At 45.5% G+C, this 11,445-nt stretch overlaps 1 protein-coding gene across 1 annotated transcript in view; it reads right to left on the bottom strand.

Moving 5' to 3' along the window:
- Positions 1–9,900, bottom strand: part of LOC120360845 (uncharacterized) — a 53,101-nt gene extending 43,201 nt beyond the window's left edge. The window contains exons 1-3 of the mRNA XM_074392582.1: positions 9,790–9,900; positions 523–805; positions 148–376 (exon numbers count right to left, since the gene is read on the bottom strand). Of these exons, the coding sequence (XP_074248683.1) occupies positions 148–376; positions 523–805; positions 9,790–9,900 (623 nt within the window). The remainder of the gene's footprint in view (positions 1–147; positions 377–522; positions 806–9,789) is intronic.
- Between the last annotated feature and the right edge of the window lie 1,545 nt (positions 9,901–11,445).

Genomic DNA, 11,445 nt, shown 5'->3' with positions numbered 1-11,445 from the left:
CTGGAGGAAGAGGAGAGGAGCGAGGAGACGCTGCGGGGCCGCTGCTGGAGGCCGGGAGGAGGGGAGGGGGCGTGGAGAGGGGCGGGCGGGAGGCGGGCAGGAGAGGGACCGCCCCGCGGAGGCGCCACGGACGCCCAGCCTCTTCACCTGTTTCCCGACTCCCAGAGGCCAAGAAGTCGCCGCGTCGCGCACAGGGTGGCTGGGCTGGTAGCCCGGCGGGCGGCGCGGAGGAGAGGGCGCAGGGGTCCTCCTGGCCGCCTTCGGCTCCGGCTCCCGGCCTTTGCCTCCGTCAGGCCCCGCCTGGCCCGGGCCCGCAGCCGCCACTGACCTGTTTCCTTCCACCTGGGCGGGTCGGGGGCCGCGGGCACTGGAGCCCCTTAAGGAAACCCCGGCATCCGGGGGCCCTGCCGCTCCAGGACTCGGCGCGAAGGGAAGGACTGAGCGGGGACCGAGACTGGGCGTGGCGTGGGGCCTCGAATGTTGGGGAAACCACAGGAATGATGACCCAGCCGGACCTTAGACCCGAGATCGATGAGAGGCCGCCAGCACTGCCGGGAGACGGCCCGCGCTTCTCCCCTTCCTGCTGCGGCCGCCACCGGAGCGCGGTGTTATTTCCTGCCCCTCCTGTCGGGAACAATTTGAGGAACCAACTTAATCGCTTGGCTTTGAGGGCACGACGCTCCCAGGAGCTCTGCGAGGCTCTGTCCCGCGGACCCGTGGAGCCTGGGTGACGGCGCCGGGGTCGGAGGAGGGGAGACGTTTGGGGTCCCCAGCCAAGATGAATCAGCGTTACCGTCCCATCACGCTTGGGAAAATAAATGTTTCAAGATGAATTGAGAACTGTGGTTTGTGCAAGGTTAACTTAAGGACAAGCGAGCTGTGCTGTCCTGGCATGGGAAGGAGACGGGGGTCCTCATTTAGAGGCAGCTTGTAACAGGGTCAGGGGAGAACTGCGCTCGAGCGCGGGTGTCTGCGTTTATCCGCTGTTTGATCCAGAGCGAGTGGCTCTACTTTTTGGGCCTCAGTAATGCCGTCGTAAAATGCAGGCTTTGACAGATGGACCTCTAAGCAAAAAGATTATCTTCCGCTTGGTCCCTCCCTCTATCTTGTGAAAGGGTGGCAAGAAACATTTTACCTGAAAGCCACCAAAAGAAAAGGAAATAATCTTTGGCTATAAATCAGGGGTAACGTTGGATTCGCTGTGAGGGTATTCCTGCTGATCTATTCCAAAACAGGTTAAAAAAGAGATCAGAAGGGACATTTTATTCACAGTGTCTTATCAAGTGTGCCGAGAAGAAAGCAAAAACTACAATCTAATAAAATAAAACGAGGAATTAGTGTCTTTTAAGTATAGGGTCTAGCCAGGAAGACCTCCAGGAAAAGCATGGCCGAGATGAAGATTTGGGGAAATTCCATCCATCCATATGCATTTGGTAAGCACCCTGGGCTGGTGGGTAAATCTTAAAAATTTAAAATATAGCACTTTCCCCTGGAGCAGTAGTTCTCAAAGTGGCCCTTGGACCAACAGCAGGCAAGTTCCCTGGGAACCTGTCAGAAAATGGAAGTTCTCAAGCCCCACCCCCAGACTCACTGAATCAGAAACTCTTGAGGGTGAAGCCAGGAAGCTGTGATTGAACAAGCCCTCCAAAAGACCCTGATGCCTGCTGAAGTTAGTTGCTGCTTTAGAGAAACTGTTAATGAGTTTGGGGAAATAAGAGATACATACATGAAATGGCTGGAGGGGACTAACGTTTTGTGCATGACATTTAGTGAATACAAAAGACAGAAAAAGAGTCTAGACAACTCTATTTCCATAACACAAAGGCCAATCCTCTCTTAAAATTCTTGTGGTCGAATGGATTTCTAAATTCAGATTTTTTTTTTTATTTTAGAAAGGTAAAATGTATATATACCACATATTACATAATACCTTCAATGAGGTGTGCAGTGACACTCTAATACACTAATTTTCTGCAAGGAAAATTACATGAATGACATAAGTATATACTTGGATTATCTATTGCAATGTATCAACTATTCACAAAAACATTAATAACTTAAAAAACATTTTATTTGCTCAGAAATTTGTTGTGTCAGGAATTTAGGAAGGGCTTGGCTGGCACGTTCTTCTGCTTTGCATGGTGTAATTGGAGTCATTTACTCAGCTGCTTTTAGTTGGTGACTTGGCAGGGCTAGAAGGTCCAAAAAGTCTTCAATCCCATTTGTGCATTTCAGTGCTCTTTCAACTTGCCTCCTTCTCCGTGCAACTTGGGCTTTCTAACAGCATGAGACACTCATAGTGGTTGGACTTCTTCTACCTGGCACCTGGCTACTGGAAGAGACTTTCTAAGAAGGGCAAATGCAGAAGCAGATCTTTTAAGGCCGGGCCCTGAAGGCTACACAGACTCATTTCCACCACATTTTATTGGTTTAAGCTAATGAATGACAAGGCCAGTCAGATTCACACACAAGGGAAACAGATACCACCTGTGGATGGGAGGAGCAATAAAGAAATGTGGCCGTCTTTTAATCTAAGTGAGATAAACACAGAGACAACAAATAGCTTCGCATCAGTTTAGGTTAGGTTTTTCTACCAAATATGTTTTCTGCAAGATCAGGAAAAAAATTTTGGTTTTCAGCTTTTGGGATTTCAGAATTTCAGAGAAAAAAAATTATACACTGGTTGTTTGCAAACTAGCTGCCCCTTTCCAACTGCTGCCTACATTTGGGTGATTGTCTTCCACCTGAAACTCTGATTGATGCCCATTCTTCCAATAACACTCTTATCCAGTCTACCTTCCATCTTTTGTTTGTTTGTTTGTTTGTTTGTTTGTTTGTTTTTTGAGACAGAGTTTTGCTCTTGTTACCCAGGCTGGAGTGCAATGGCGAGATCTCGGCTCATCGTAACCTCCGCCTCCTGGGTTCGGGCAATTCTCCTGCCTCAGCCTCCTGAGTAGCTGGGATTACGGGCACGCGCCACCATGCCCAGCTAATTTTTTGTATTTTTTTTTTAGTAGAGACGGGGTTTCACCATGTTGACCAGGTTGGTCTCAATCTCTTGACCTCGTGATCCACCCACCTCGGCCTCCCAAAGTACTGGGATTACAGGCTTGAGCCACTGCACCCGGCCCGTCCATCTTCTTTTTATTTATTTATTTATTTTATTATTATTATTTTTTAAAGACAGTGTTTCACCATGTTGGTCAGGCTGGTCTTGAACTCCCAGCCTCAGGTAATCCACCTGCCTTGGCCTCCAAAGTGCTTGGATTACAGGTGTGAGCCACCACGTCCAGCCACCTTCCATCTTCTTGCAAGAATTATTGTCCTGAAACCCCAGACTAAGGTACCACTGTGCACAGCATAAGGGCCTATGTAAGATATTTCAGTCTATCTCTTCTGATCCCTTCTCTCAGCCAATCTAGAATGCATACTATTTCAGCCCCAGATACATTTTGCATATATCTCTGTAAGTGTGACCCCTTTATGCCCATAGCCAGCTTTTCTTTTAGCCTGCAAGGCCTCCTAGCTTCACACAGCTCAGAATCTGCAGTCTTCATGGGCCATTTTAAATGCCACCTTTTCTGTGATTTCTTTGAATTTCTGTGAGCATTGTTATTTTTGTTTTAGAATTCGTTGATTTTATGCACTTCTTTTTACTACCTCTCAAGAGATACGAATTACTCTTCCTTGTCTGCCACCCGCCATAGGAGGTATTGAATGAATGCTGAGGCTCAAACCTTTTATTTATTTATTTTTTTGAGACAGGGTCTCGTTCTGTCACCCAGGTTGGAGTGCAGTCGCACAATCACAACTCTCTGCAGCCTTGACCTCCTAGGCTTAAGCAAGCCTCCCCACTCAGCCACCTGAGTAGCTGGGACTACAGGCGATCACCACTACATCCAGCTGCTTCGTTTTTCATTTTTTATTTTTGGAGAGATGAGGTCTCACTTTGTTGCCCAGGCTGGTCTCAAATTCCTAAAGTCAAGTGTTTCTCCCACCTCAGCCTCCCAAAGTGCTGGGATTACAGGTGTGAGCTACCATGCTGGTTCCAAATTTAATTCTTAAATGCAGAAAAATGTCAAAAGCTAAGCTAAGCCCTGTGACCCCATAATGACTTAATGCAGAAGAGAGCTTCCAGCTGAGACTTGTGGGAAGTATTTGATTTGTGAGAAGAAAATGAAAACAGGTTCAGCCCAAGTGATGCCACATGTGCCAGGACAAGCAGGTACTGTGTAATTAGGCACAGAGAAATCTAAGATCTGTTAGCATGGAATGTAGGGTTGAGGGTTTATGCAGAGTCTAAAATATGGCTGCCACAAGGCCATATTACCCAACCAGCCAAAGTTATGAGACACAGCACTCTTAAGGGTCTGTAGGGCTTAGGCCATTCAGGGGAAGCCCAAGACTCGTGAATAATTTAAAGAAATAAATAGACAGCATATGACTTCCACCTGCTATCTGAGAAAGAGGGCCAAAGGATATTCCCATTTTTTAGGCAATTTTCACAGGTTTCTTCATGTTCCTCTTCGCTGTTATTCTAGTTTGAAATTATGGTTGGTTCATGCAAGAATCATCAATGGATGTTAAAATTAGTGGGTGAAAGTGTGATGAGAAAAAGGACATTTACATTATCTCTTAAAAAATAGAAGTAACGAAATAGGAAAAAGATATTTACATTGTCTCAAAGTCTGTCTTCAAAAGATACTGTTCTCTCTTTGAAATTCCTAACTGTACAGTGGAGAAACCTTTGGATATCACTAGACATTATCTCCTAATATGATGCAGTGAGAAGGATACAACATCATTTCTGTGATATGCTTACCAATACATAACCTGAATTTAATCATGAGGAGGGAGCAGACAGACTGAAATTAAGGGACAGTTTATTAATTATCAAGTTCACAAAAGACAAACACTGAGGAACTGTTCTATACTAAAAGAGACTAAGGAGACCTGACAGTAAAACACAATGTGAAATCCTGGATTAGAGCCTCCGCTGGAAGAAGAACAAGGGTGGGACAATTGGTGAAATCAGAATAAATTGTGTAGATCAGATAAACATTGTATCGCTGTTACATTGATACAATAATAACATTGTATCTGTTATTTTGATGCTTATACTCTAGTTAAGAAAGTGTTGCTGGCTCGGTGGCTCAAGCCTGTAATCCCAGCACTTTGGGAGGCCAAGGCGGGTGGATCAGGAGGTCAATAGATCGAGACCATCCTGGTCAACATGGTGAAACCCCGTCTCTACTAAAAATACAAAAAATTAGCTGGGCATGGTGGCGCATGCCTGTAATCCCAGCTACTCAGGAAGCTGAGGCAGGAGAATTGCCTGAACCCAGGAGGGGTTGAGAGTGAGCCGAGATCGTGCCATTGCACTCCAGCCTGGGTAACAAGAGAGAAACTCCGTCTCAAAAAAAAAAAAAGTGTTAACATTTCAGGTATCTGGGTAAAAGTTTATATAAAATCTTTTTACTATTTTTGCAACTTTTTAAAGACTGAAATTATTTCAAAAACTTAAGAAAATAAAAATAATTCCTTATGGTTGATTAAAAATAGAGCTCTCTAATCCAAACACTTGTTCACACTCTCCAGGCACATTCGACTCTGTGGTTTATCCATCTTAGAACTTCCTGCCTCCCTTCATCTTGCTATTAATACTTGTCTTGGAAAAGAAATCAGATACTTGGCTGAGAAGTGAGTGTTCTTCCCACTCCAGCCGCCAAAGCCACCAGTTTTCCATCTTCCATTTGGAAATAGGCAGAGAGAGAATCGAAATCCATTCACTAAAGAACTTCTGAATCTGGGGTGGGTTTCAGTTCCAAGAGGCTATTATCAATTTGACCAGAGGTTATAAGCCCAAATGACCGCAGGCTTAGGCATATAAAGTAAGAAAATAAGTGAATTGGTCTCAGTTGTTTCCAGAATAGCCTCTTGAATTGCACTCTTCTGAACCAGACACCCTTGGGCTTACATATTAACTTTGTATCAAATTCTTCACTTATGCAAAGAGTACATTCACTTTATTTTTCTCAAAACATGTGACCTCCTGGATCTCACTCTGATTTTTCTCTTTAGTTTGAGACACAGGGTCAAGAAATACTTCACTTTCCGGCCAGGCGCCGTGGCTCACGCCTGTAATCCCAGCACTTTGGGTGACTCTAAGAGCAGAGTAGCTGGAGGAAATATTTAGAAGAGTGGTGAATAAAACGTGAAACAAATGGGATGCTGCTAATGGCAGAAGATGGCTGTCTGAGCCAGGGAAGTTTCAGACTGGGAGACTGTGGAGGGATGTTAAGAATTAACTTATTTTGAAGTAGGCATTCTTAGAAGATGTAATAATAACTAATTTATTGTTAACCTATTTTGTGCCAAGCACTATTTTAACTCTGAATAATTTTATTAAGTCACTGATTTTTTTCTTTAAAAGTTCTGTGTGGGGGCAGTGGCTCATGCCTGTAATGCCAGCACTTTGGGAGGCTGAGGTGGGTAGATTGCTTGAACCCAGGAGTTCAAGACCAGCCTAGGCAACACAGAGAAACCCTGTCTCTACAGAAAATACAAAAATTAGCTGGATGTGGTGGTTCATACCTGTAGTCCCAGCTGTGCATGTGACACTGCACTTCAGCCTGGGAAACAGAGCAAGACCTGTTAGGACTCTTGACCTTAATGAGAAAGATAGATAAAGCTGCCTCCATGGGCTCAACATTTATTTATCTAATATGCCACTCATTATTAAAATATTCACCTTGGCTGGGCGTGGTGGCTCATGCCTGTAATCCAAGCACTTTGGAGGCCAAGGTGTGTGGATCACCTGAGGTCGGGAGTTCAAGACCAGCCTGACCAACATGGTGAAACCCCATCTTAAAAATAAGAAGAAGAAGAAAAAAATTTTTTATTATTAAAAAAATAATGATAAATAAAATATTCACCTCAATAAGACACTAGCCCTTCCCTTAATGAATAGGTCATCAAGAGATTGAGAGAAATCAGTACATCAGTGATGGGTGGGACCCTTGCCAGGCCAAAGGTGGGCCCAGGGCCACTCCCATGTAAAGGGAAGGTGGTGAGGTCAGCCTGGGGCTCAGGCAGTTTCCTCAAGGAGCAGCCATTTAAACTATTTTCAAGGACCATTCAAAGTTAGCTAAGCAAAGAATAAGGGGACAGGGGAGAAAATTCTAGAAGGAGGGACATAACCTCTCCCAACAAGACACATGTGACCACTGTGTTTGCTGAGAAATGTAGCTAGAGGGAACTTCAACCCTCTTCCCTACCAGCATAGTAGACAATGGGCTGTCCCTGCTCCCTGTCCATTCCTTCAATGAACATTCACTACTTTGGGAGGCCAAGATGGGCAGATCACGAGGTCAGGAGATCAAGACCACCCTGGCTAGCATGGTGAAACCCCATCTCTACTAAAATACAAAAAATTAGCCGGGCATAGTGGCATGCACCTGTAGTCCCAGCTACTCGGGAGGTGGAGGCAGGGGAAATGCTTGAACTCAGAGGCGGAGGTTGCAGTGAGCCAAGACTGCAATGCTGCACTCCAGCCTGGGGATAGAGTGAAACTCCATCTCAAACAAAACAAAACAAAACAAAACAAAACAAAACAAAAAATGTTCACTAAACCATGCTTGGCAAAGGGGAAGATGTGGAGAAATTCCATCAGTGAGCATTTATGAAGCGCGAGGTCAAAACATATGCACATCCTGTTCCAGACAGGGAAAGGGCACAGGGGGTGTGTGTGGGGGGGTGGGGTGGTGTGTGTGTGTGTGTATAAGAAGAGTGAAATACTTGAGTCTTTTCCTGGTCTCCAGACTTTTTACTTTTTTTTTAGCAATTAAAAAATCAGTAGAAAATTGAAATTTTTTATATATATTTAAATGTATACACATACATTTTTCCACACAAAAATAAGAGGACTGGAGGATGGGATAGGGGTGGATGCTAACAGTTAACTTGATCCTCCTGTAGTGTGGCTTAGTTAACCCCACCTCAGGTTGCAGAGCAGAAAATCACTGAGCTTTATTGAAGAAAGGCCAAGTTTCCCTGAAACATGTATTAAATGGGCCCATTCAAAGAAGCAAACAGTATAAATGATAAGCAGATGGAAACCCACGAAAGACTGTGTTTGAGGACCAGGCCTGAGTGAGATGGACATTGATTTTAAAGAAAAGATCAGCTGACGGCCAGGCATGGTGGCTCACGCCTGTAATCCCAGCAGTTTGGGAGGCTGACGCGGGTGGATCACAAGGTCAGGAAATCGAGACCGTCCTGGTCAACATGGTGAAACCCCGTCTCTACTAAAAGTACAAAAAAATTAGCTGGGCATGGTGGCGCGTGCCTGTAATCCCAGCTACTCAGGAGGCTGAGGCAGGAGAATTGCCTGAACCCAGGAGGCGGAGGTTGCGGTGAGCCGAGATGGCGCCATTGCACTCCAGCCTGGGTAACAAGAGCGAAACTCTGTCTCAAAATAAATAAATAAATAAATAAATAAATAAATAAATAAGAAAAGATCAGCTGAGTTTGGAGAAGCTGCCCTAGGAATTCCCTGGAATAATGGGAAATCACAAGGCAGTGGCTACTAAAAATACCTTGTGCGTGTTAATAGCACCTTGTCAAAAGTCCATGGGCCAAATCCTACAGGCTTTATTTGTATTTTACTGACAAACATTCTAGGCTCCCTTAAAAGGTCTTGAAACAGGTCAATATGAAGGTCCTAATGCCAACGCCTTTCTCTGCCCAAGGAGACGCAAGGATCTGTTGTCCAAAGCTGACAACCCCCAAAGCAGTGCCAGGATAGTTGCAAAATGAAATCAGAAACTCATCAAAAAACTGGACAGCGGGCCAAGTGTGGCAGCTCATGCCTATACTCCCAGCACTTTGGGAGGCTGAGGTGGGCTGACCACTGGAGCCCAGGAGTTTGAGACCAGCTTGGGCAACATGGTGAAACCCCATCTCTACAAAAACAAAACAAAAAACCCACAAAAGTTACCTGGGCGGGGTGGTGAATACCTGTAGTTCCAGCTACTTGGGAGGTTGAAGCAGGAGAATTGCTTGAGCCTGGGAGGTTGAGGTTACAGTGAGCTACAGTTTCGCCACTGTATTCCCTGGTGACAGAGGGACTCCCTGTCTCAAAAAAGAAAAAGAAATTCAGAATAATTACACCCATAACATGCCTCACCAAAGACTCTAAAAGGAATACATTAGGCAAGCGATTTAGGGAGAGGTGATTTGCTTACCAGGTTCTTTTGCTTTAGAAAGCATTAATTGGAGGGCTCTTCTGAGCCAGGAGCCAGCAAACATAAGGATTTGTTTATGGTCAATAAACTATTTGAGGAGCCGTGATGGAGCTGAGAAATTTAAAGGTGGCTAGGGTTTCTATCTAGAGTCACCACCAAGAAATATCAATAAAACATCAACTCTGTACAAAAGATATATTTAAGTATGCATCCTTGAAGAGTTACTGGCAAATAAAAGGTAAAATGTATTACAGGATTGTTCTGGAAATTCTATTGCCTGTCTTTTATAATGCCAAGAATCACCCCTTTGTTTTTTAGTTTCCATGTGCAAATCCACTTTGCTGGAAGGTAAATAACTGGCCCTTCAGGCCCAGCCTGTGCTTGCTTTGGGAGTTGGGGGAGAGGTTTTGGGCCTGGGTAGCAAGGCTTCCATTGCACAAGCTGAAGCAAGGTCAGCATTAGGTGTATGCCTACATGACACACTGTTCTCCCCTCCCTTGACCTGGTGAATCTGTAACCAGAAAAGCCAGTTAGATCTCCTGACGCAGTCAGAGGGTGGGTGCTGGTGGAGAAGGAGCAGGGGATGCCTTCGTGGGAGCTGTGTTTTCACAGTGGGGAGTCCTGATGCCTTGCCTGTGAGGGCCTTCACAGACATCCGAGAATGATGGCAGTGCCAGAGAGAAGAGAATTCATCATGGACACCTAGCCTAGTGCCTAGCAGATCGCAAGCATTCAACAAGATCTGGAGAGAGAATGGGGTTCAAAAACATGGAACTTTTCATAAATTCAGAATATGATGAGGCCTCCAAACATGTCATTGTGGACAGCTGAGATCCAGCTGGGCCCTGAGACTCACATACTATTATTATTTTTTTCTTTCTTTTTTTTTTTTTTCTTGAGACAGAGTCTCACTTCTTCGCCCACGCTGGAGTGCAGTGGCGCAATCTCAGCTCACTGCAACCTCTGCCTCCCAGGTTCAAGCAATTTTCTGCCTCAGTCTCCCGAGTAGCTGGGATTATAGGCATGTCCCACCACACCTGGCTAATTTTTGTGTTTTAGTAGAGGCGGGGTTTCACTCTCTTGGTCAGGCTGGTCTTAAACTCCTGACCTTGTAGTGCACCCGCCTCAGCCTCCCGAAGTGCTGGGATTGCATGCAGGTGTGAGCCACCGCGTCCAGCCTGTTACTATTTTTCTTCTCTCCACCTCCGTGAATGGTGCACTTTATCACACGAGGAGGAGTTTCACGTTGGCTTTGTTTGCTCGTTTGTTGAGTCAGAGTCTTGCTCTGTCTCCCGGGCTGGAGTGCAGTGGTGTGATCTCAGCTCACCTCAACCTCCACCTCCAAGGTTCAAGTGATTCTCCTGCCTCAGCCTCCTAAGTAACTGGGACTGCAGGTGCATGCCACCACACCTGGCTAATTTTTTTTTGTATTTTTAGTAGAGATGGGGTTTCACCACATTGGCCAGGCTAGTGTTTTGTTTTTTTGAGACAGAGTTTCGCTCTTGTTGCCCAGGCTGGAGGGCAATGGTGCAATCTAGGCTCACTGCAACCTCTGCTTTCCAGGTTCATGTGATTCTCCTGCCTCAGCCTCCCAAGTAGCGAGGATTACAAGCATGTGCCACCTGGCCTGGCTAATTTTTGTATTTTTAGTAGGGACAGAGTCTCACCAATTTGGTCAGGCTAGTTTCAGACTCTTGACCTCAGGCGATCCACCCTCCTTGGCCTGCCAAAGTGTTGGGATTACAGGTGTGAGCCACCACACCTGGCTATTTTGTTTTTGTTTGAGACAGTCTCACTTTGTCACTCAGGCTAGAGTTCAGTGGTGTGGTCAGAGCTCATGGTAGCCTCGACCTCTTGGGCTTAAGTGATTCTTCATTAGCCTCCCAGCAGCTAGGACTACAGGCATGCACCACCATGCCCAGCTAATTAAAACTTTATTTTTGTTTTTGTAGAGACATGGTCTCACTATGCCCCCCAGGCTGGTCTCAAATTACTGGCCTCCAATAATTTGAGTGCTCCTCATGACTCAGCCTCCCATAGCACTGGGATTACTGGCATGAGCCACCATGCCTGGCTTATGTAGGCTTTTTAAGACACAAATTAGAGATGGCAATCACTTTAATTCTGTAGTCTTTTCACTTATTTTAACTACTCAGATATGTCAGAAACTCTGGTTGTCTGCTAGTGCCCACTCTCCCCT

Source organism: Saimiri boliviensis, chromosome 2 (genome assembly GCF_048565385.1).
Source record: "Saimiri boliviensis isolate mSaiBol1 chromosome 2, mSaiBol1.pri, whole genome shotgun sequence".
Classification (NCBI taxonomy): Eukaryota; Metazoa; Chordata; class Mammalia; order Primates; family Cebidae; genus Saimiri; species Saimiri boliviensis.
This window is presented reverse-complemented; position numbering and strand designations above follow the sequence as displayed.